The 25489-nt window shown below is 52.2% G+C and overlaps 2 protein-coding genes across 2 annotated transcripts; both read left to right on the top strand.

Annotated features, from left to right (window-relative positions):
- The first annotated feature begins 1526 nt into the window (after window positions 1-1526).
- LOC111079133 (tyrosine-protein kinase RYK) lies at window positions 1527-24234 on the top strand. The gene is made up of 11 exons (XM_022374152.2): window positions 1527-1851; window positions 7151-8031; window positions 12843-12970; window positions 13051-13288; window positions 13374-13542; window positions 13631-13788; window positions 13871-14037; window positions 22703-23118; window positions 23185-23325; window positions 23422-23718; window positions 23788-24234. Exons 2-11 carry the CDS (start codon window positions 7896-7898, stop codon window positions 23897-23899), a joined length of 1962 nt encoding a protein of 653 aa, XP_022229844.2. The 5' UTR covers window positions 1527-1851; window positions 7151-7895; the 3' UTR covers window positions 23900-24234.
- On the top strand, window positions 15392-16509 carry LOC111079135 (sideroflexin-1-3-like). The gene has a single exon (XM_022374154.2). It carries the CDS (start codon window positions 15544-15546, stop codon window positions 16507-16509), a length of 966 nt encoding a protein of 321 aa, XP_022229846.2. The 5' UTR covers window positions 15392-15543.
- Window positions 24235-25489: the final 1255 nt, after the last annotated feature.

Here is a 25489-nt window from a genome sequence, read left to right as displayed (position 1 = left end):
TGAATCAAGCTGACAGAGCTCATATATACGAGTACGAGAAGTACTTCTGTTTCTGGTTTTTTTTTTCCCTGTCGCCTGGACTTTTGTGCATAGTTCGCTCTTTCTTCGGTGCTGCTTCTCTTCTTTTCTCTTTTTTAGATATTTTGATGTAATTACTGCGACAAGTCGCCCAATTTGCTTAGTTCGGAGTTCGTTTTATTTAATTAGTTGGGAGATTGTTGCCACGACCGACCAGGCCTGTTGGCTCCTTCTGCTGCCAGGAAATTGCTCCGTTTCGTCGTGGGGCTTTTGAGTGACAAATTGAATTTTGTTGCTGCGAAATTGGGCTACTTGTCAGAGCCATACATCAGGTCTCACTCCCTCCCACAAACCAGCACAGATTCCACACACATACCCGTGTATACTCCTATTCACTTATGGTACATGTACTACAACAATTAGATAAACTTTTGGCCAGTCTCTCTGCCAGTCTGTCTGTCTGTCTGTGTGTGTCTGTGTGTATGTCACCGTTCTCGCTGGCCACCTCGCTGCATTGTTCTCCCTCCCCCACAACTCACTAGAGGGTTAACCCTCTCATCCTTCTCTGCCAGATATGCCTTCACATGCCACGCAACATGCCCCAAAATGCAACTGAAATCACTCTCGAGGTCCCCTACACTCCACGCCCTGCCATCGTTTCCCAGTGATGCTTCGTACCGGAACGAGAATACGGAGAATGCGGAACTTGGAGCTTCAGGGAACGAGAGTTGGAGAGAGCTAAGAGAGAGCTGATCGAAGGTCATACCTGAATGCAGAACTCCATGGGATTATTTTAACAATGAAATTAACGTTTCCCAAACGTAAGTTGGGACTCTCGAAAAGTGAACGAACTAGTTGCCAGCAACGAACTAGAACTCGACTAAGCAAGAACGACAACAACCGCATTTATCGCTAGCCATTTGCAAAAAAAATGCGCAACAGTTGCATGTGGCAGACAGGCAGGCAGGCAGGAGGGCAGGCGGGCAGCAACAAAACAAACAATTGTCCTTTCTCCTGCCCTGAAAACCCTTCCCGCAAAAGGCCCCGCAGGACACAATACTTACTGCCGGCATTTCGGCAAAGCCCTTCCCTTCCCTTCCCTGCCCTGGCCTGCCGACCCAGCCGACCCTGCGCATGTGCCCACAGCGGAGACGAGCCGAGCCGAGCCGAGCCGAGCCGGACTTCGTGGAAGCTTCGGAACGAGTGCAGTCGAGTCGAGTGCTCGGCAGAGGATTCAGGATTCAGTCGCTGCTTCTGCTTCTGCTTCTGATTCAGTCGCTCGCCACTTCTTCGAACAAACGGTCACCCGAGGACCTCGAGCAGCGGAACACTCGAACGGAACTCGCAGTCCACGTCGCTTTCATTGCTTTCATCGCTGTCGTGTGTGCGTGAGAACGGGTAAAGCCCTCCTGTCCGTCCAGTAGTCATCGTTGACACAAACAACAAGCTGTTCCCGCGACCCCAAAGCCAAATCATTAATAAGGGCCGCCGACGACATCATCGTTGTGGATGTGGTTGTGGTTGTCGTTGTCATTGTCGCTGTGGCGGTTATTTTGTGGCGCCCAAGGTGCATCCCAGTGAAACGGAAAATATTGACGGCGTGCTAATCAGGGCTCACACTCAATCGGAACCAGAGCTGGAGCCAGCGTCAGAGTGCAGGACAAAGTGAGGTGTTGTTGGTGGTGCGCGAGTGTCGAGTGTCGAGTGTCGAGTGTCGCGTATCGCGAGTGTCTGTGTCCAATCGCCTCGTAAAAGGATTAAGTCTGGGCACCCATCACCCAGCCCACATCATTCGAGTGCTGACAGCCGGAAAGCCGATTGCGTTGCCGATAAGTAAGCATTTAATGTGTTTTTGCTCGCCACGGATGGCCTCAACACCCGCTTAAGCCCGTCACAGTCAATCGCACCCATTTCAAACTTTCAACTGGAACTAAATAAATAATTTCATACCCCCCCCTCCCCGCACGTTATTTCCTTTTTTTTCTGTTCTCTTCTGTTCTTGTTGTCGCCTTGCGTGACTGCGTGAATTTGCCCAAAGAGGAAGTGAATGTATTTGTGTGTGTGTGTGTTTGTATGTGTGTGTGTTTTTAGAGGGTGGACATGGCGTCTGACACTAATTGCAATGTGCGAGATTAAAAGCTTTCCTTTCCCTCACTGCGCTCCTGGCCCCTCACGAAGTGCTGAAAAGTAGGCAATAAAAACGGTAATGCAAGTCCAAGTGGAGCCCAAAAAGGAGCTCAGCTGCGCGGCTCCGTTGAAAATGAGCAACTCCCCCCCGCCAAAGAATAAAGAGGAAAATGCAAATCTTTCGTTGCGCTTCGCCAGCTCTGAATGGGGCAGACCCAACACTTAGCACAGCCCACCCACCCCTCCCCGTCGTATCGTATCCCACACCCAAATCCTTGCACGCCAACGCCTCGACACGACAGGGTAACCGTCCAACGTTGATTGAATGGCTAAGTGCTCCTGGACCCAACAACAAGAAAGCGAAACTAAATGTCGAGCCCATAGAAAACTTTACTCGTCTTTTAGCCCTGCCCCGTCCTGCCACGTCCTGCCACGTCCTGCCACGTCCTGCCACGTCCTGCTCCAATGCTCCAGTTTATGCCGCATGCCCCGACCCTGATTAGGGGGTCTTTGGTAAAAATATGCATAGATTAGGCACGCTTTTAGCGCTCAATTGTGGGACACTCTGCTTGATGTTTCAATTAGGGGCATAAAACTCAAAAGCGGGAGCAGCGAGGGGGCCTCTCGCTGTGGCCTGACCCAGATAGCAGCCTCTGATGTCGGCCCCCACGTCCTAAGTCCTAAGTCGCCCTGCCAAGTCAGATTTTCTCGTTTGCTTTTCAAAATATCATTTTAATAACCAAAATGACAGCCATAAATCAATGATTATTGCCCATTGTCTGGGCCTGGGGATTGTCGAACGGCCGTTCGCCCAGCTTTAAAATGGCCCCCGTCTGTCGTGGAGATACTTTTATGGCACTTGGCAGATAAAAGTGCTGGGTGTTGTCGCTTAGCTCCTTTTCTGTCACTTTGCGCAATAAATTTACGCCACATAATATTGAAAATTCCCATCAGAGAACCGCACGGTGTTGAGTTAAACTCGTAAAACGTAATTGAGGTTGTATTTCATGTTGAATGGCTGCCCGGCTGCCCGGCTGCCCGGTTGCTGGGGGTCCACTGGGCCCAGGCCCTGGATCAGGCACTGGCAGTGGCTCTGGCTTTGGCTGTGGCACTGGATATGTGAGACGGTCATTATGAGGTTATTTGCTAGGGAATCACTTGCATACGAACAAGCGGAGCCGTTCGCAAAAGTTTACACTCGGAGGAAAAGCTGGGGGGCAGCTCCGTGAGGGAATGAATGGTGTGGTCAGTCCTTGGCTTTTCTGGTGTAAACTCTGATCTGGTTTCCATGGGAAACTGACGCCTTTCGGGAGCAGTGTCAGTCCCCACAGTTGGTTTGCAAATGACCAGTTTTGGTTAATTTTGTACCCAGCACAAGCAGCTTACAAGGGTATATGGTGTTTGTGCTTGGAGAGGAGTCAGAGGAAGTGCATTGCGATGTAGAGAAGTTAAAGCCAAAAGATGCGACACATCGGACAGTTCCTTGGGATATACCTAAAGGTACAGCTTCACACTCCAATCTAGCCACCAAACGGTGCTGACATCCACTCAGGTTCACACTTGCGAAGGCTGCCCACTAGACAGCGCCCGGAGTCGAATGAAATGGTTTCAAATATCAATTATTTACCAGGTTTATGGGTAGCATAATTGCAATAGTTGTTCCGAAACAGTTTGTAATTAGAGCAGCTTCCACATTAAGTGGGAACTGTCAGCGTGCGAAATTGCACAAATTTCGAATTTAATTGCACGGCCCACAGTCCACGACCCCCACCCCAATCAGGAGTGCCGTGGGGCATTTTGGGGCATGTATACGAGAGTATTTGTACACATATACATATATATATAATTGCCACACACATGGGGGGCGGGCAGGCCAGAATCGTTTGCTCGTCGAAGCGCAGCGACAAAATGAAACAAAAAAGAAACAAATTGTAGCCTCTGCCCCATGCCCCCTGCCACTCAGTTGCCAGTTGTAGCCGCCCATTCTCCTTAATGTAAATTAATTGCTGTACAAATTAGCCAGGCCAACGAACATTTCGGACATTAGGCCCAGTACAGACCGGAAGAGAAGAGGCAAAAGGCAGGAGGCAGGAGGGAGGTTCCCCCCATCGCTGGCAAAACATTCGCCAACATTTGCGCATTAAATATACAACAATGCGAATGCGAATGCGAATGCGAATGGGAATGCGAATGTCAGGTAAACAGTGTCCAACTGTCGCTCCTTTCTTTTAATCAGTTATCAGAATTTATGGCCAGGCCATTTGTCGTGCTGCCCCGTGTACGGGTTGGGTCCGCGTATTCCAATTGCAGTTCATTTTCGACATATTTACGCCAGTTTAATGGAGTCCATCCCGGGGAGCTGCGTGTTGTTTGTTCTCCAAATAGAACCCAACACCGAATGGCCGCGGGAAATGCATTTAAATTTAATGAGACAGCCCCAAATACGAACCATAAAACATTCGATGGATGTGCAATTCGATACCACGTTCTGGGCCCAAAAACTATACGTAAATCAGGGCCGATGGCAAAACTAAATTGGAGTTTCAACTTACTGAATGATGGCGATGGCGGCCCCTCCAATTACCCGGTCGTATGCGAAATTTGTTTTTGTTTTCGCATCCGTTTTTGGGGCTATCCAAATAGATTTCATCGGAGTTTTAATAGTCAAGGAGACGGATGTCCCACTCCCTGTCGGAGGTTGTTCATCGTTAGAGGAAGGATCATCCACTCGCCGTCTCTGTTGCTGCTCGAGCAGGCCCCGCGGCTGTTGGCTCCGAACAAGCAACAACAAATGGGGGCCGGAAAGTGAATTGTGGATTGTGGGGTTGGAGCTGGAAACGCTAAGCAAACACACAGGGCAAGCCAGTTGGAAATGTGGGGGGAAGGGCCGTTCAATTGCTCGAAATAAAATATTAACTCTGCGTCCACCCCCAGCCCCCGCTCAAACCCACCATTCAATTAGAAGCGAAAGCCATTTTATAATTGAAACGAGCCGGGGAGGTGCCTCGGGGCGTCTCGCGGCGGCAGCCTTTTCAATCTAGGACCACTGTGGGGGGGCAGGGGGAAGCCAGCGAAAACGGAGAAAATAATACACATCGATAAATATTAGCAGGGAAAATGGAAGAGCCAGCCCAGGCAGTTGCAGGTGGAGCAGAAATAATGGCAGCAGCAAAGATGATTGTTCATTAGAGATCCAACTTGGGGCACGGCTCCCCCCACCCAGTGCCTGCTCCTCCTTCAGCCACAGTTCGTGGCGAGTAATTGAAAAGTTTCCCACCAGCCCCCAGCATCCATTATGGCCTCATCTTTTGCTCATCTCATCAGCGTGCCTCGGCTGTGCAGACAATGCCGCATGGATCCATTTGTCACTTTCCGAGGGGGCATATGGAAGCGGGGGGCGTGGCAGACTGACTGACAGATGATTCGTGTGACTAGGCAGAAAATATTCAGCAGTAGCTCCCACTCCTTACTCCATACTCCACTCCATTCCACTCCTGATTATGATTGAGTCGATGTCGTTAATATGTTATCGACTAAGACAGGGAGGGGAGTATCAGCCGCCGAGGGGGGACTGTGGGGTGGCCTCCTGTTACACCCTTTTCGTGGCATCTCCCTCGCGAGCAGCGCTCGGAAGTGCGCCCTGCTGGCTGTTTGTCTGCTGCTCCACTTAAATCAGTTACAGAGACTCCCCCAAAGCAAACACACTCACATGGCGCTCCACCCCCCCCACTCCCCCCCACATTCACATCCCCTTCGTTGGGTTTGTTTGTCTTTTGAATTATTAATGAATGCATTCGTTGAATGGCTCCGAATGCCGAGATGTGAATCCTTTTCCTTATCCTTCCCTGGCTGCTGATGCTGATGATGGAGATGCTGATGATGGAGATGCCGATGTTGATCTGGCTCTTAATCAACTGCCTCCTTCTTGGCATCCTGCGGCACTTTTTGGCCGCAGATAAGTTTAATTAAAATGGCCGCAGAATTCTTTAGCCACGCCCACTTTCCGCCCGCTGCCACAACTATCTTCCGCTTGTAAAACTTTAAAATTTCGAAAATGCTCAAAGCGAGAAAAACGAGAAAGGGGAAATGGAAAACGGGAAATGGGAAAGCGAAGGCAACAAACTTTTCCGATTTCGATTTTTATTGCGGCTAGAAAAAGGAAAGGCAGGAAACAGAGTGAAGGGAGAGAGAGAGAGAAGAGGAGAGAATTCCCATGGAGATTTGGGGCAAGTGGGGCAGCTGCTGCTGCTGCTGCTTCTTGGCAACAATTTCATTTTGGAAGCACTCGACTGTTCCCGTTCCTGTTCCCCAGCTGCCTCTTCCATTGTCATGCCTACGCTTCCCCCTGCCCCCTGCCACAATCGCCTGCACTTCACTCTCCTGCGTGCCCCATGTTGCAGTTGGAATTCCATTCAAGTTACCTGCACACGCAACCAGCAGGGATTGAGGGGAAGAGAGGGGCAGCAGCAGTGGCAGGAACAGCTGAATAAACAGTGCCACAGCCAGGGAAGGGGCTGGTCGGAGGGTGTGGGCAGCGGGCAGCGGGTAGGGGGGGCAAAGGCAAACCACTTGAACCACAAACATTTCGAATGCCAAAAGTTTTTCCCTTTTTCCAGTTCATAATTTATGCCAAACAAACACATAAATATAACCTCAAATATATTAAGGCAGCCCCTGCCTCTTCCCCCTCCCTTGATACTGCCACAAATGTGTGCTGTGTGTATGTAAGTGAATTCTGACGGAGTCTCCTCCGGATGCAGCCCCTCCGGAATCCTCTAAGCCGTTGTTAATCTTCTCTCAAGTTTATAATTACTTTTTATTCCCTGAAATTCGCATTTACAAATTGTTGACTCTGGCAGGGAATCACTCAACCCCAGGACCACAGGACCCGCACCCTCCCCACACTGATCCCATCTGCATCCTTCCTCAGCTTCTTCCATGTGCAACTTCTGTGGCAGCTTCTCGAGTCAAACTGAAATAAAATAAATCACTTTCTATTCAACAGGAACAGGACTTGGACGAGGACGAGGAACGGGGCAGGGGCAGGGACAGCGACAGCTTTTATGTGCCATCGACTGGTCAATGTGACAGCAGGCAGCCGCAAAACAACACACCAGAGCAGACAGAAGGAAGAGCAGCATCGGGGCCAGTTCGCAGGAGCTCAGCCAATAAAAGTCCTGCAAAAGTCTGCCAGAGCCGGAAGCGCAGGGCAGGCGACAAGCGAATCCAGCCAAAGGAGCAGGAGGACGAGTGGGAAGTGCAGCAGCAGCGGCAGCAGCAGCAGCAGCGGCAACGACAGGCAAAACAAAACAGGAAAAGTTGAGCGCCCGAGTTCGGGAGTTGGAAAAGCCCGAACCAGAGAGGAATGTGAAGGGGGCACAGGCGGAAGGAGAGGCTGAAAAGTTCCAAATTACGGCAGACCGAACCACCACCCACCGGCCCATTGCATCCGGAACTGTTAGCAGCAGTTGGAATTTGATTTTGGCGCTTCTTTCAGAGCCGCGTCGCTTGTTCTGCTCTGGGCCTCTGTGCTGGGATTCAAATTCACACATTCAAAAAAGCAGGAAGTTCCTCCCTGCCAGTCCCGCCAGGCCACACCCTGAGATTGGCTGCCACCGACTGCATCCGAGGCAGGACGTGGAGAAGCGGACCTGAAATGGAAGCGCTGGGCACATGCTCTGACAACTTATTGGCTGCACTCTGCACCCACTAGGCATCCTGCCCCCCCACTGCATCCTCCGCACCACGCCATGGCCTGCTTCAGAGCCCGTTCCCTGCCGCAGCTGCTGCTGCTCCTCTGCCTCTCGTTGGCCACTTGGCGGACGCCTTCGGTCAGCGGCTATCTGAACATTTTCATCAGCCACCACGAGGTGATGAAACTGATGGGTAAGTCCAGTCCCAGTTCCAGTTCCTGTCTCCCCCCACACCCTTCTCCTTTGGCCGTAATGAAACCTCATTTCGATTTGGAGACAAACCTCAGACTGACACGCCCCCCTTCCAGGCACACTCCTCCCCACACCGAGCGATGATTAATAGTTGGGGCACAAAGTGCGACAGGACACATTCATTGATCCCGGAACACGGAAGCACAAGCAGGCAGTCCCCCAAGTCCAGGACTCTTGGGTCGTGGTCATTAATAGTTCTGAAATTATACTTGACCAGAGGGGGGAGTGGGGAGTAGGTGGAGCAGTGTATGGAAGTGGAGCGAGGAGTCGCTGGAGTCGATGGAGGAAAACAGAACAAATCGCACACAAATCGATTTCCGTTCCCCACCCCCCTTGCTGACAGCGGCAAGTAGCTTTTCCTGCCTCCCACTCCTGCCACTTCCCCTGCTTATCCACCCCACCCCCCCTCTCTCTCTCTCTCTCTCTTGCCTACTTTCCGTGTTGTTTTGCTGTTTTGCTGTTCCGTTGTTTGTTTTCTTGTTTTTGCGTTTGTTGCTTCACGCGAATTCCTGTTATTGATGGCGCCGGCTCCAGATCGGCTCCAAGGCCAAGACGCCTCTCACTCCTCTGCACTCCTCCCCTCTCCATGGTCCGGGACATAGTCATAGGCAGGATTCATTCGACGTGCCACAGCGGAATGGCCTCGTGCCTGTCGTTTGGCTCGCGATTTTCCTGCTCCTCGCGTTGATTAATGGATCACAGGAATCGGAATGGAAAATGGTAAAAAGGGAAGAGGGGAGAGGGTGCAGGAAGTGGAACTCCGAAATTGTGAGCACAAGGGGGGCAGAAGTGGAGAGGTGTCCCAGTTCCTGGCCACTCCGCCACTCCATCATTCGTCGCTTAGCTGGTCACAGCATTTTCCGGCACTTAACTGTAATTGGAGCATAAAGGCTTCCATCTCATTATCCAGGCCACGGCTGTGCCACTGCCCCCCCTGCCTATGCCTATGCCACCCCTCCGTTTCCTAGTTGCCAAATCAGAGCCACTTCAATTAGTTGATGGCCCAAAAAATAATCCAAATCCACATCAACATCAAGTGGAAATGGAAATGGAAATGGAGATGGATACTAGAGTGATGGATGGAGCACTCCGCCCACCCCTACCCCTGCTCCTACTTCTGATGTCTCTCCACCTCAGTCGCTTCCCTCCCCTGTGCTTGAAATGCATTCACTCCCCTCCACTCTCTTTGAAGGCTTTCAATTGCATTCGAGGTCGATGGGGCATGAATGCAGGCACCTTCCTGTCGATTGCCGCCCTCCAGAGGGACCCCCGCACTCCTCTCATTTGCGCACCTCTCACCTCCCCTCCCGCCCACTGTCCGGCCCATGCCAATCGGATTTCATTAGCGACAACTCAAAAGATTTTCCACTTTGTTTGTCGCTCTGTGAAAATTCCTTTTGCTTTGGTCGATTGCTTGGAGATTTTCTCTCCTTTGGCCTCACCACTCCACTCCACTCCCCACCCACCCCCTGCCTGTAGCTCTTTATGTTTTTAACTGCCAGTTAACACCCCTCTCCCTCCCCACCTACCGTCCACCTTCACATTCCGCCCGCTTTGGGGATGGTTGCCGTTGCCGTTGCCGTTGCCAGTGGAAAATTAAGCAGCAGCATGAAATCAAACAAACTGACCCGCACTCCCCCTGCCAGCACCAATACACCACACTCCCCTCACCATCCCATGTGGAAGACCGTTCAAGCGGAAGGCAGGCTCCAGTTACCGAAAGACCCCCCTCCCAGGACCATCTTGCAGCATGGAAATGGGATTCGATTCTCCCCCCCCACAACAATATGTTGCATCCTTTGGGGCTTCTCCATCTTCTGTGTCTGCGAGTGCCATGGAACTGTAAACAAAGTTCGACGATTGCCCCCGTCCGCCCCACGATTTCTGCTGCTTCTCGGGCCATCCCCATTCCCCTCCCCCCACCTGTCTCTGCAATGAAGTGACGACAACATTGAAATTAAATATTTTTTACGCTTTTGTTGAGAATTTTCCGCCTCTGAGTTCAATTTGGTTCTGTTCTCCCGTCAGTTGCCCCAGAAACGGCAGCAATTTTTCCTCTTTTCCGCATTCGTTGCCAGCGACACCGACAGCGACACCCACTCCCCGCCCCCCTGCATCCTCCGCACCATCTCCTTGAAGACTTTCCCGGTTCAAGGGTGCGTAAAAATGCAATTTCAACAAGTTTCGCTTTGATGTGCACACTTTTCCTTTTTCCCGATCCCCCACCCCCTCGGACCAGCTTCCCCCTCAGCCCACACCGCACCCCCTTTGGGCAGAACTCAACCTTCAGAGAGTAAACGGAGCAAATTTCCCCTTGAAAGAATGAAAAGTTAATGCAAAAGAAAATTATTTTTAATGAATAGAAAACAGTCCGAAAATCCCACATTAATATGCTCCATCCCTGTGGGTCCTGCGCCAGTCCCTTGCTGGTCCTTTCCAGGGGTGGTTCGACACTTGGAAGCCACCATGAGGGGAGGGTATTGGAATCTGTGCCAATTGGGCGATTCTCGCCTCTGATTCGGATGACAATTGCAGGGAACTGGGATTGCAGGGATTCCCCTTTAATCAGCGACAAGGTGCCACTGCACTCCCCAGAGAATGGAGAGGGGGTAAGGGGAAAGGGTTGCTGTCTCCGCACTAATGACACTAATTATCCTCTTAATCTTTTATGCAAAGTGTGCCAGAGCTGAAAACTAACACGGAACTGCCTTCCACCCTCCACTCTCCAGCCAATCCAATCCAGACCCCACAGTCTCCAGTTGCCAGTCCCCTCCCCGCTTCCCCTTCTGCACCCACGTTGCGGTTGCAGCGTCACGTGTGTGCGGCGGAGTCCTTCAGACAATCGCAATTGCAGGTATTATAATTATGGCAGGGGGGGGGAAGGGGAAGGGGGAATGGGAATGAATCATAAGCGGGGAAAACTTTCGCAGGAAAAGTTCAGCAGCAACTGGCAGGAACGCGCAATATGAAAGACGAGCAAAGTTTGACACGGCCAGAGGGGGATGGGGTGGGGAGGGGGAGTCACTTGGAGGAGATAACTCCAGAAGGAGGTTGAACTTGGGCAGGTTGGAGAGGAGGGTGGGTGTGTGTGTGGGTGGGGGTGGGAATGCCAATTCAGGATGCTCAAAGCGCAGTTCGCGGATTCTGTTCCCCACCCCCCACCCGCCCAAAGAGGCCAATCGAGATGAGGGAACTGAATTAATTGAGGCTGTCGCAAGTGCAGCCCCCTACCCCTACCCCTCCCCTTCCACCCTTTGCAGAACAGTTTGTCAGGGTTGTCCTTTGACAGGAGAAGAGCGGCAGAAAGGACTGCGTGGAGATGTCCTTTTCGTCTGTTTGTGCATATTTGATGGGAGTCACTTTTGGGTTGTGTTTCGGGGTTTGCTCTGCGGGATCGTTCGCTGGGAGAGCCAGCAGGCAGCAGGCAGCAGGTGACCGAAGGACACGCCAAAGGAAAGTGGCACACGTGCCCCACTCTGCCGCAGAGTCTGTGGCAGCGTCAGAGCGGCGTACGCTGTGGGGGGGCGAAGCAATTTGGGACTCTAAAACGAATCCAAGCTGAAATGGAAATAGAAGAAGGAGCTGGAGCTGGGGCTGGGGCAGGGGCTGGGGCACTGGATCAGTCGGAAGATGAAGATGCTTCAAGTGGAGGCCACATTGAAGGATGAAAGCGAACGGAAAGCGCTTTTCTTTTTCTGTAATTGGATTTGAAATTGTTTTAAGCAGCACAGCACGCGGAGCGCTTTGTTCCACTCCAAATGCACACAACACTCCTTCTGCCACTCCCACCCACCCACTGAACCACCCACCCACCCACTCTGCCGGTCCGCCGGAAGCGGAATCGCAACATTCAACATCCGGTGAAGTCTGCAGCGGAGGCAGAGCCAGTCAGAGGCAGAAGCAGCGGAAAGTTGAAGAGACCAAACAGCATTCCCCGCTCCTGCTGCTCCCCCTGCTCCCCTGCTGGCATCCATGCAAAGCGAAGCTTATTCTGATCCCCGGGAGTAAATAATGCACCACACAGAAGGGGGTGGGGGGATGGGCAGAGGCAGAGGAGGAGCAACAATGAAAGCGGATGAAGAAATTTAATTTCACGTCGTTTTAACCCAAGCAGCTCGTCTCGTCTTACATTGCCAGCGTGTAGGGAAGGAAGGTGAAGGTGGGAGGATGGAGAGAGGATTAGGAAGCAGTCCGGACCCGGACAGGGGCCAGAGCTCTCCAGCACTCCACCGAAAGATGATTCCCGCAGCATTTGACACCTTTTTTAACACACGACACCACCCCCTCCCATTCCTACCCACCACTCCTTATCTCCCACTCTCTGAGTTGGGGGAGTCCCAGAGCCTGTCCTACGACCCGCAGCGTCGCGACGCTGCTGCTAGTGACGGATTCGATTTCGATTATTATTGTGTCTTGGGTGTTGTTTACCCGCCAGTGTTGTCACCTCGTGCCACACTCCCTTGCCACCTTTCCTCCACCCTACACCCACCCACCACCCTTCGCCGCTCTCCTTTTCCTTTGTGCTGAAGTGAAAATCAATTTCCGCTCAAGGGCGTCGGCAAGGGACTTGAGGGGAGAGCAAACAGCAAATGCACAAAGTTTGCTCAGCAGGGTGAAAGGGGGGGGGGGGGCGGGAGGAGGGCCACGCTAATGGACGGGGGTGTGCCACAGCAAATTGCGAGGAAACTTTCCCTTTATGTCTGCCCTGCATCCTCCTGACTCGTTCTCTCTGTGGCTCCCTATCCTCCGCAGGACTCGAGGCGGATCTGTTCTACGTGCACGAGGGATCCATTAACACATACGCGATGCACTTCACCGTCCCGGTGCCCGCGGACGTCCACGAGCTGGAGTTCTCCTGGCAGAGCCTCATCGCCTATCCGGTAAGACACCTGACCAGACCCCACGCCACTCCACTCCACTCCACTCCACGGCCCAATCTAACGTGCGGCACTCCCCACAGCTGCCCTACGCCATCAGCATCGAGTACGCCAACGACCAGGACGCCCTGGGCACGCCCACGCTGAGCATCCCCCACAAGGGCCTGGTGCCGCAGGAGATCGAGTCCTTCCTGGTGTACCTGCCGTGCACGGGCAACGCCAGCCTCCAGCTGCCCGTCAACGTCAACATGGTGGTGCGAGGACCCCCGCGCTTCAACGACACCAGGCTCCACTTCAAGCGCAACAAGATCTGTGCCAAGGGTAGGTGCTCCCACTCCCACTCCCAGTCCCACTCCCAGCCACTCCAGTGGATCATCCATCACCATCCATCTGCTCCAATCAACAGGCATCTCACCCGAACCGAACCAGTCGCCGGCCCCCGCCCATGCCCCCTCCCAGGGACCCGCCCTGCTGAGTGCCGCAGCCTGTGCTCTCGGCCTGGTCCTGGCCGTGGGCCTCGTGGCCAGCATGATGTATTTGCGGGCTCGCAAGCAGCTCCGCCAGGACTCGCTGCAGTAAGTTATCCTCCCTCCGTTGCCATTCCACCGCCCATTAACACCTGTTCCCGCCCCTGCTTCTGCTTCTGCTCTTCCCCTCCCGCAGTACAAGCTTCACCACCGCGGCCTATGGCAGCCACCAGAACGTGTTCATCCGCCTCGACCCGCTCGGACGGCCACCGAGTGCCACCGGCTCGTACGCGACCATCGCCAGCCTCAACAAATACCCCGGGGAGACGAAGAAGTCGTGCAGCATATTCGACCGTGAGTTACCCCAGCCCACAGCCCACAGCCCCTCCCTCCACCCTCCGCCAATCCTCACTGACCACACGCATCCACTCTACAGGTTTCCGCAGCTCCCCCATCCCCACACCCTACGCCACCGCACTGCTCCCGATGGGGGACAGGGACAGGGACCAGGACCAGACGCAGACCGGAGAAACAATCTACTCGAAGCCAGAGTCGATCTGTCCCTCGAGGATATCCTACTACGCCTCCTCGCAGCTGACCCAGGTGAGTGCCGATAGAGAACTATCTCCCATCTCCCATCCCCCTCCCCATAAGCTGCCCCAAGGGGGTTGATTGGGATTGGAAATGGTTGGAACTGGGAGCTGCAACTGGGAGCTGGGAGCTGCCCTCGGGTAAATCAAAGCCTTTGAAATATTGCGGCACGTGGCAGCCAAATGGAGATGGAAATGAATCCTGTTGAAGCCGAGTCGAGTCTCCTTTCGGGGTTGCCATGGCTCACCTCCACTCCACTCCACTAATTTGCCCCAAGCACCACACGATTGCTCCCCAGGCCACCCCCTCCTTGCTCTGCTTCAGCCACCTTTCCTCGACGATAAAAATTAAATTCTAATTTATATTTACGAGCTGATAAAGCTCCCGTAGTGCGTTAACTCGAAACAAGAGCCCGGCCATTCCATTCCACTCCATTCATAAATATGCGGCTGTCCCTGCCTCCTCCTCCTCCCCCCTCAAGGATGTCTGACTGCTGGCTCTCTGCCTCTCCTTTGGCTGGGGTGGGGCAAGTTCTGTGCGGCACTCACGTACCCGTGCATGCCTCATGTGGAAGGTGGGCGCAGGCGACACACAAACCCAGTGCCCGGAGAGGCGAAGGATGCGATGGGAGGGCTCCCGTGTGGGTGAGTGGAGTGGGGGCGACTGTTTAGATAAGCGAAAGGTGCCCCATGCAGGCAGCCGCAGACAGTCTGCCGCTTCCCTGTGTCTTTGCTTTTGTTTCAAATCGAGCGACTAGCATCCCGGGCCCGGGCCCCTCCTTTCCCTCAAGCGATGAAGCAGAGTGGATCCGTACTAACCCCAAACAGCCAACTTATCTCCCCCATAAATCCCTTAGTTTCCCCCCAAAATGAACTGGGAAGTATCCACCCAGCCCTCCCTTTCCCTACTCCCCGCCTCGTATTTCTTTCGGGAAAGCTAACTTTTTGGTTGTGGGAAAATCTCCCAGAAATTAGAATAAATTATCTGGCAGCCTCTCGCATTTGTTGTCCTTGTAAACATTCCTCAGACTTTTCCAGCTGCGACTGTGACTTTTCTTTTCCCCCCTCTACCCTCGTATCCCAACATCCTGCTCTCCTCCCTCTCATTATCCCCATGCCGTCTGGGGCCCATTTTCGTCACCAAGTTCCGACGCCATTTCCATCGACGCATAATTAAATATTCAATTTCCATGGAGACTTCTCAGGGTCTTCCTTCTGCTCGGGATTGTGTTTGCTCAACGATTTCTGTTTGTTTAGACTTCAATTTCATAGCCATTATGGGCACAGCTCTGCTCCAAGTAGGTGCTCCCAGTAGGTGCTCCAAGTAGGGGGTGTGAGGGCAGTGGGCCATGCCACAGTGACAGCTGACAAATAAATTCAAGGCAAATCAGCCAGTGATTGCTGGTTCAGCTGGGTCCAGTTGGGGCACAAGCTTCGCTTCCGACCAGACTAACAAAATTCTAGAGTCGTATCCACGTAGCCTCTCAACTTGACGTAAATTCGAGGAATCGCCTCGAAAATGGCCCCACTGCCCCGTGTGGATATTGATCAGCCCAAGTTCGACCAGAGTACGTTTGTGGGCAGGGCCAAGCACTTCTTTCTGGTCACCAATCCGCTCAATGTGCTCGCCAGCAACAAGAAGCTGGAGGCGGCCCGCCAGATTGTGCTGAAGTACAGGGCCGGCAAGGAGGTGCCCGAGTGCGAGACGATCGAGGATGTGTGGAGAGCCAAGTACCTGTACGATTCGGCCTACCATCCGGAGACGGGCGAGAAGCAGATCATCATTGGCCGCATGTCGGCCCAAATGCCGATGAACACGTTCATCACTGGCGGCATGATGGCGTTCTACAAGACCACCCGTGCCGTCGTCTTCTGGCAGTGGTTCAATCAGACATTCAACGCCATCGTCAACTACACAAATCGGTCGGGCGCCTCGCCCGTCAGCAAGCCACAGCTGCTGACCTCCTACTGCCTGGCCACCAGCGGAGCCCTGGCCACGGCGCTCTCTCTCAATCGGGCCGTGAAGAAGATGAGTCCACTGGTGGGTCGTCTGGTGCCACTCGTGGCGGTGGCTGCCGGCAACTGCATAAATATTCCCTGCATGCGCATGCAGGAGATTCGCAACGGAGTCGTCCTGCTGGACGAGAAGAACACGGAAGTGGGCGTGTCCCGGAAGGCCGCTTGTCTCGGCATCTCGGCTGTCATTCTGAGTCGAATCAGCATGGCCATTCCGGGCATGACCATGACTCCGGTGCTCATGAATGTGCTCGAGAAGCGGGGCTTCCTATCCAAATACCCCAACTGGAATGCTCCCATCCAGACGCTGTTCTGCGGCTTCGTGCTGATCTTTGCGACGCCCCTGGGCTGCGCGTGCTTCCGCCAGCGGGCGGCCATCAAGGTGGCAAGCCTGGAGACGAAGGTGCGCGAAAATATTCAGAAGAAACGACCCGACCTAGACACCGTGTGGTACAACAAGGGCTTGTAAGCCCCGGCACCAACTGGCACTAAGTTGTCTACTCATAGAACACATTTTACAGGCACAAATATACCAAACATATCCTCAGACAGGAGTATAGCTGAGGGATGCACATGAACGCAGCAAAGTTGAGAAATTAAATGAATTCCCTTACCCAGTCTGCGTCCTCTGCACCACCGAATAGTGGAGATTGGGATTGGGTTGCGTGCGTGCAACGGATGTGGAGATGTGCCTGGAGTCTGAGGATGCTCTCCATAATTATTGTTGTTGTGTTCCCCATTGAGTGGCCTCCCCTCTCCCCACTCCACACTCTGCTCCACTCCACCCTCTACATATGTGTGAGTGTTAAGCGAAGTGTAGCACAGCGTTTGGGGGCTTAGCAATTCTGAGCGGCGTGGGGGTGGGGCCCACTCATTTAGTCAAACAATTATATCCAAGTGCACACACACACACACACACACACACACACAGATGCTCTGCTCTGTTCACTTGTGTGGAAATATCTCATTTGGGTGTGGAGCGATTGGGGCTGGCAACCCCTCGCAGCCACATGGCGAGCCACACCACTCCCTTAGATTCTATTAAATCAGTCTATAAATGTTGGCCAAATTGCTTTAATGTGCAGCCAAAGTTTAGCAAACGGGGAGGGAAGGAGGGCAGCAAAAGTAGCGGAACATAACAATAAAAACGGCTGCGAAACGGCAGAAACCAGAACCCAGAACACAGAACCAGACTCCGCCTACGGACAGCTGTGGCAACATGGCTTTGTGCTTGTTTGGAAACACTTGCAAAATATTATTGCAGCGCCACCAACAAAAGAAAGAGATCACGGGCGGGTGGATACGTAGGAGGAGGCTCAGCAGCCAGAGTGGCATTAGGATATTGGATCGGAAGAGCGGCCACCAAGATGCTTCCTCTGCTATGGGAAACAGAGCAAAGAGCACGAGAGAGAGAGCGAGAGAGAGCCGAATGTCTGAGAATAGAAAGGGGTTAAGGAGGAGCCGAGGACAAAGCGCCACTTGAATGACAAGCAAAAAGGGAGAGAGATGAGAATAGGTGAAGAAGAAAAGCGCAAAGGAAAGTTGGAAATTAATTCCCATGGAGCTCGGAGCTCGGAGCGCGGAGCATGTCGCGATGTTTTATGGATATTACTGAATGGCAGCGGGAGGATGGGAATGGGGGATGAGCAGGAGCAGGTGCTAATTTTAAATCTTGTCGTTTCCTCATTAAAGAAATTTGTAATTAAAGCAGCAAACGACACGCGCCGCATGGGGCAAAGTCAAGCACCAGAGGGGGGACAGGGTGGGGCCAGCCCCAGTCCCCGATTTGGAGACACGTACTCTTTTAATGGATATCCCCCACAGTTGTTCTTTTTGATTAAAAGGCATTATTTACACTTGCGACAAAAGCTTCATGGAAATGCAAAGGACGAGGCCCAAGGATGGACAGTTAATGGGTGTCGTGGTATGTGAACGGGCACTGGGTGGCCACTCCAACGGGTTAAGCCGTTCAACAAAAGCCGAGCCGTCGCCAAAGGTTGACAAATTGCCCGACCAGTCGGTGCATATTTTTCCACAGTTTTTTTTGCTGCACCTCCAGGTCTGATCCACCATCATTTATCCCCCGGGGCAAACTGCGGCGGATGCTTTTGTCTGGCATTACACTATTGATTGCTTCCTGTCAGCCTCAGGGGAGGCAACCCAACCGGAAGCCGTTGACCGAGTGGCGGATGTTTCTTTTGTTGCCACCGCCGGCCGCAGTGATTTCCCCTGTGCCCTGGATGCAGCGTCTACACGTATTCAGTGAATCCAGATCCCTGCTTAGGCGACAGAGCTACATGGAAATAGTTCGTTCAGAGCTAGGGAACAAGATTTGTCCATTAACCACCGACAAATGCCCTGCCCTTGGATTTAATTGACAGCTTTCCGATAATATTTTCGCGCTGGTTGGCCTGATGGGCCCCATGGTCATCGAACTGCTGTTTGCAACTGCCAATTGATTTAATTTGTGGAGTCAACAAGCAGAAATCTGTAGGGCATTCTCGTAAATGTATACTGTAAAATGCTGCCTGGCGGTGGGGGGCGGGGTCTGTGGACTGTGGGCATGGCCGGGACACGCGATGTCTAATTGAAAGGCAATTACGCGTGATTAAGTGCGTGTACAAGTAGGCGACGACTCGGGTTAAGTATATGCCACCTTTAATTAAGAGTAGATATGCCCGACCCGCCCCGCCCCGCCTCGCCCCACCGCACTTTCCACAAGCCGGTTTGCCGCTTTTCAATTATGCATTAAGCGAGAGAACCTTTTTGTGTTGCGACCCGAAACGCTTATTAAATGGCGGGGCTAACGAGGCTGAATCGCCTCATCAAAATGCCATGCATCAAAGGGGAATGGAGGGAGGGAGGGAGGGCAGGCCCAATCGATCAGGCATAAATCAAACGAAATTCAAATTAGTTTCCCTCGGAAAATTAGAAGGCGCACACAGTTCGGCCCGGCAGCATCGGCCTCGAAATTGTGAAATAATGGAAGTTCTGGCAGAGGGAAACTTCCGGAAAAACTCGAGCTGAGGCCTTGATTAAAGGCTTTTCCGAGAAGAGGCAGGAGGCAGGAGGCAGGAGGCAGGGGAATCACAGGGAAAGCTGGCTGTCAGGTAAATTGAAATATAATTGAGCCAGTTCTGGTCTCTATGTTGGCTCCACCTGACTGGGCTCCGGTTCATTCAGCCGCCGCCCCCTGCTTGCAGCACTAATGCCAAGGCGACAGGTCGTATGCGTAATATTCTCAACCCGCTCCCACTGCCACATCGGCCCAGGGAAGGAGCAGAAGGGGTTGGATGGAAGGGTAAAATTTGCAACAGCATCAGCATCAGCAATTTGCATAGTTTCATTCGGCGACGAGTTGACAGGCATTTTGGGGGCCTGCACAGTGGAACCAGCACAAGCTAACGATTCCGAATTAATCGAACACGAAAGACTTAAGCCTAAAGCATGGCCAGCAATCAACTATCCACCATACATTAATGTAAATAAAATATTATTCTTCTGCTTTGGATGCATTTCTGCTGCATTTCTGCATGCATTCCGCTGGGAACTTGGGCGCAAGTTTTGTCTGGCCCAAAACTAAATCTAAGCAGAGGTTCACCAATGAAAAGTTTCACCGGCGAAACTTCATTATATTCACGTCCCAGCCACTGTGCGAAAATGTTTGTTGCCAGAAAGTTTTCTACTGCATTTTGGTTTTGCTCGTCACTGATGTCAGACTGGTGGCGCAGTCCCCGGCAAAATTGTCATCAAGCGTTTTTAATTACAAGCTAAGGGAGGAGCGGAATGGTGGATGGGTAGATGGGTGGGGTGTGGGGTGTGGGTAGCAGCAGGAGATGTTTGTTGTTCCTGCGGGCAGCCGTAGAGCTGCAAGTGACATAAGCAAATCAGACGCCTGTCAGGCCCGTGTTTGTGCACTGATGTGTTTGTGTGTGTGTGAGTGTGTGGGGGTGGGCAGGGGTTGTGTGTTGTGTGTTGTTTGTGCTTACGTCATGAGCAGGCAAGACCCACCACCCAGGGCAGCCATGTGGTGCTGTCATTAGAAATGTCAAAACAGAGCCAAAAGCAGCTGCAAGCCAACATCAGCATCAGCTTCGGCATTGCCTCCACGCCTGTCATCTCCTTGACGCCCAGTGCAGGACACCAGCACCACATTCAAGACCACTCCACCACTGAAATTCGGTCCTAAAAAGGCAGGAAACTCTCTTCCATCGTATCCATGGCAATTACAATGGCAATGGCAATGGCAATGCGATCTGTGATGTGATGCGAAAGTGTGTACTGGGGGGTGTACTGGGAGTCGAGCAATTGGCAGATATTTCGACTCTTTGGCAATTTCGAATGAAAAGTCGAGCAATAATGTCTCCTCGTTCGACATTGGCTTTTAATATGCCGACCCAGCGTCATGTTATGGCCCCGGCCCCAGCTCCAGCGGAGCTCTCCACAGAACATTTTCATTGGCAATTTGGGGATTGCCAGTTTGAAGAGAAATTCTGATAAAGTGCACGGCACCCGCGATTGGGGGATGGGATGTTGCTTAAATTGTTATTTCCCAATTAATTGATGCACTCGGGTAAAGGAGATAGCGAATAACAATTAACCGAACCCATTCGCCATTCGCCATTCGCCATTGCGATGTGTTTAATGCTAAACCGATTAACTGAGTTCTAATTAAAGTTCTGCGGATCCTCATTAACGCACCCAGGCAGGCCCAGGCAAGGGCCAAGGTCTAAGCCTTTGGAGCTGGGCGCATAAAAGCGTCGCCGGTGCAGACAATTGTTTCTGTGTCTCTGCTTGGAGCCAGTTTGCATGTTGAGCGACGGGGATTTATAGCCGGGCCGCCCCACTGGAACCAATGCAGATCCCGACCATACAGGACCATATCCAAGCCTTCAGTACGGAGCAGAGCCAAAGGGGACAGCGGGACAGCGGAGAGCGGGGAGCGAAGAGCTTTGATGATGGAGTGCGATATTGTTGCGTTTTAATTGAATTTTCTTTGTGAAGAAAGCGACAGACAGACAGATGGACAGACGGACAGACAGACAGCCCCGGCCAGAAGCAACAGCGACAAATACAATAAAGGACAAACAGCAGAAATCACAAACAAGCCAGAGAGGGGGAAAGAACGGGGGAACGGCAAGGGTAAAGGGGGAGTTTCCCCCTTCGGGAAAGTGGCAATGACGGCAATCATGAAATGAAATTCACTAACAAAAGGCAGCCAACCCAACTATTGTTTTTATTGCCTTTTGTCGTGGCTGTTGTCGTCGTGGTTATTGTTGCAATTGTTACCGGCTTGCTGCTGGCCCTATCCCGGAATGCCGGCAATGTCCTTGTCGTCCTGTCTGGTGTTCCTCCTGCCTCCTGCTTCTGCTTCTGTTTCTGCTCCTGTACCTGTACCTGTGGCTCCCATTTGGCCACTGCCGGACCGCGCCAAATAATATTATTCCCGCATATTGCTGGCGCTTGTTTTAATAAAATTTAAGTCCCCGGGCAGTTGACGTCCACCTGCTGCTGCTCCTGCTGCTCTGATGAAGATTTAGTGGCCCTGGCATCCCAGAGGATCCCACTTGAGCCCCGCCACAGCTATGCAGATTTGAGCGCGTGAGAGAGAAATTAAGTGATTTCTCTTGTGTTTATTAGCCCAGACAGAGCTGCTCGTTTTTCGGGTTTTATATGAAAATAAATGTGCTGCGTAGGCTGGAAGCCAAGTGGAAGAAGGGAAGTTCGAGATGGGTCTGGGAGTGGGACTGTGACTGGGACTGGTAGGGGGAAATGGGAGGAAATCTGCCCGACTGCTGCTAGCATCACAGACTTTTGTTTGCACAAGACAAGCTCGCAATTTCCTACAGCTGAGCTCCACTCCTCTCCGCTCCGCTCCAGTGGAGCCTCTCCTGGAGGCTATGCAAACATAATGCTCTGCGAATTAAAGCTTTTTTGCCAGCCAATAAATTATTCATGCTGTAAGACAACTGCGCGTAGGAGTGAGGGGGGGTACGAGGGAGGGTACGAGCCAGAGAGTAAGACAAAATTATGGCAACGAACGTCTTGGGCGGGTGGGCGGTGGTGTCAGGGCGGCATCGGGCCAAGTGCCTCGGAGCGGAAACGGAACTCAATTCATTAAAATGAATGAGCGCTGAAGCTAGGGGCTGGGAGCGTGGGTTGGGGGTTGGGGGTAGGGGAAACAGCACAGCCAAGTGCATGACTAACGGTAAACGGATGCAAACTGAAAGATGCAAATCCGGCAGCTGGAATTGCCGTTGCTGTTGCGACTGCCAGCCATCGCCTCCTACAATGTCTTTGGCTTTTGTTCCAGGCGGCCTTTTGGGGCCGAAGCTTTGCCAATCTTGGAGCCAAATTAAACGGGTCCCAGAGCTGGACTTGGGCATGGAAATATGGAAATTTATGCAGTTTCCCGGGCAGACATCAACTATTCTTCCACCCCGACCCCTGCCCGGGGCGGAATGGGCCCTTTCGGGACCATTGAAGTCCTGTAATTGCAATTCGGAATATGCCAATATGCGCTTCCGTCTCAGGCAGCTACTAATCCTTATCTCTTTAGGATCTACTGGGGCAGAGGCCTCCCCAGGGGCTAAATATGTTCCCAGTGAATATCCTAATTCCTCTCTCTTTCTCTTTCTCTCTTTCTCCCTCTGCACCAGCAGCCCTGCAGCATGTCCACGCCAAAGAGCAGCCGTGGCATCGGTGGCAGTGGCAGTCTCTTTGGGGGCTTCATCAACGGGGGCAGCACCATCACCATGGCCAGTCACGGCGAGAAGACCAAGGATCGACTGCGCCGCATTCCGAGTGTCCAGCCGGGGGCCCTCACCTACGAGCATCTGGTCAGGGAGGGCACCTTCGGCCGCATCTACGCCGGCAAGCTGGGCGACTCCTGCGACGCTCTGGTGAAGACTGTCATCGATGGGGCCTCGCTCACACAGGTGGCCTGCCTGCTGCAAGATGCCTCGCTGCTGATCGGAGTCAGCCACCAGCACATCCTGGCCCCGCTCCTGGCCAACACCGAGCTGCCCGGCCCGCCAGAGATCGCCTATCCCTATCCGTCCAAGGGGAACCTAAAGATGTGAGTATGGCGGACGGATTCGTGCCACAGAATTCCGCATGTATCCTCCTTGTTCCCCCTCCAAAGGTACTTGCAACAGTCGCGGGAGTCCAGCTCAGCCCTGAGCACCCGTCAGCTGGTGGAGTTCGGGCTGCACATCACCAAGGGATTGGCCTATCTGCACTCACTGGGGATCGTCCACCGGGATATTGCCACACGCAATTGCTAGTAAGTTGACGGGAGCCTCCCACCCCAGCATCTGTGCTCCCTGCTTCACACTCCCCCTAACCCCCCACCCCTCCGCCGAACTCTTGCTCGTTTCAGTGTGGATGAGGAGGCGTACGTGAAGATCTGCGATGGCGCCCTGTCACGGGACCTCTTCCCGGACGACTACGACTGCCTGGGCGACAACGAGAACCGGCCCCTGAAGTGGCTCTCGCTGGAGGCGCTGCAGAAGAAGGTGTACGGGTCGCAGGGCGACGTCTGGGCCCTGGGCGTGCTCTACTGGGAGCTGGTCACCCTCGCCCAGATGCCGCACGAGGAGGTGGACATATTCGAGCTTACCAATTACTTGGCTGCCGGCTACCGGCTGGAGCAGCCCGTCAACTGCCCCGATGAATTGTGAGTAACTCGATCCGTATTGTGTGTGCGCGCCCCCTGCTCATGCCCTAATCGCCCTCCCGCCCTTAGCTTTACCGTTATGAACTGCTGCTGGCACTGCGAGGCAAAGCAGCGGCCCACGCCCTCACAGCTGCTCTCATATCTGCAGGACTTCCATGCGGACCTGGGCATGTACATCTAAATCTCAATCTGAATCTGAATCCAAAAGCCGAGCAATAGCCCGGGACTGATGCCTGGTCATAGGGTCATATAGGTGGGGGTTCAAGTGGGCCCGGGGCTGAAACCTAAGTTAAAATAATTGAAAACTTTTACATTTTAAATGTGAGATTAAATGTGAATTTACCTGTTAGAGTTCGGGCACAGAAACCAATTAAAACAGAAGCCAGCTAACTTCAGATACGTAAGCAGCAGATACAACACACACAGATACACACACGCATGCACACAAACAGGAGACTTTTTGTGGAAATCAAATCCACAATTCGTTGCCATCAGCCCGAAAGAATGCTAAGCCAATAGCTGCAGGTGTATGTATTGGGGGTAAGATAAGAGGCGTAAGATATGAGGCATTTAAGTAGCTAGAAGTTGAATAGCTTCAAGAATAACACACACAGACAGGCAGACAGACAGACAGAACAGACAGGCAGACAGACAACAAATAAACAAAAACGAATAACGATAAATGATATATGATAAATGATATGATAAATGAATGTGAATTATTGATGTGCATATTTTATTGAATGTGTAATATAAGAAAACGTCCTTGAAATAGAGAGCAGAGCAGATTAGAGAGTACAGCAAGAGATAGATAGATAGAGGTAGATAAAGAGAGAGATGGCAACAGAATACAGAATCTTTTGTTCTCAAATGTTGTCCTCAATTGTTACAATGCGATATATTTATTTACCTTGATTATTATTATGGCTATTGAGTATATGATGTATTGTACCGGAAAAGGGAAGTTCAAAACAGTACCAGAAATCAGGTGAAAGAGCACAAGAGCAACTGTTAAGTGGATCGCAATGGGCTTAGCCTCAGCGTCAGCCTCAGCGTCAGCGTCAGCGTCAGGGGGTGTGGACCATTGCGATGGCCCAACAATTATAGCACAAGCACACGCACACACACACAGAGAATCGCACCACACTTCATATACATCATACATCATACATACATACATATTCACATATGTACACCTCACTTTTTCACCGCTCAGCCGATATCGCACTTGTTTCATTTAAATAGCTCTTGTCGCAATCGTTTCGTTGTCGAATTAATTTACGTAATGTCTCCAGCCAGAAGGAGGACTTGATCTCCGTTCCCAGGCGGGGAGGGGATTTGATCAATTAATTCCCGGGCTTGGATCCGAGCTCCTTGGCTTAGGATTTCCTTGTTGTTAGGTTATGCATTTTAGTTGAATTTGTCAGGAATTGTTTCTGTTTCTATTTCTGTTTTTCTCCTAGAGTTACGTACGTATATTAATTTGCCATTTTGTTAGCCAAGAAAAAAAAAGGCAGCTAAAAGTTGCCCGCCAGCCCCCAGGCCCTGCCACATGGCAGGGCTATTCCTAGTAAAAACACAGCCATAACTAAGGGCTCCGCATAAACATAGTTTAAATGTTCAATGTCATAAGATGGTGCAGTCGCAAGCGCCACACCACAAAATAACTAAGGAAGAAATAGCAAATAAATCCCAAACCAAACCAAACCAAAACCAAAGGCAGCTGCTTATTCGTCTACGAGTAGTTATTTAAGCTCTCTATATGGTTTAT

This window comes from Drosophila obscura, unplaced genomic scaffold (assembly GCF_018151105.1).
Source record: "Drosophila obscura isolate BZ-5 IFL unplaced genomic scaffold, ASM1815110v1 contig_25, whole genome shotgun sequence".
In the NCBI taxonomy this organism is placed as follows: Eukaryota; Metazoa; Arthropoda; class Insecta; order Diptera; family Drosophilidae; genus Drosophila; species Drosophila obscura.
This window is presented reverse-complemented; position numbering and strand designations above follow the sequence as displayed.

Coding starts and splice junctions, on each gene's coding strand:
- LOC111079133 (XM_022374152.2), top strand. CDS start 7,896: ATGGCCTGCTTCAGAGCCCGTTCCCTGCCGCAGCTGCTGCTGCTCCTC. Junction 8,032..12,842: donor CGAGGTGATGAAACTGATGG/GTAAGTCCAGTC, acceptor TATCCTCCGCAG/GACTCGAGGCGGATCTGTTC. Junction 13,289..13,373: donor CAACAAGATCTGTGCCAAGG/GTAGGTGCTCCC, acceptor TCCAATCAACAG/GCATCTCACCCGAACCGAAC.
- LOC111079135 (XM_022374154.2), top strand. CDS start 15,544: ATGGCCCCACTGCCCCGTGTGGATATTGATCAGCCCAAGTTCGACCAG.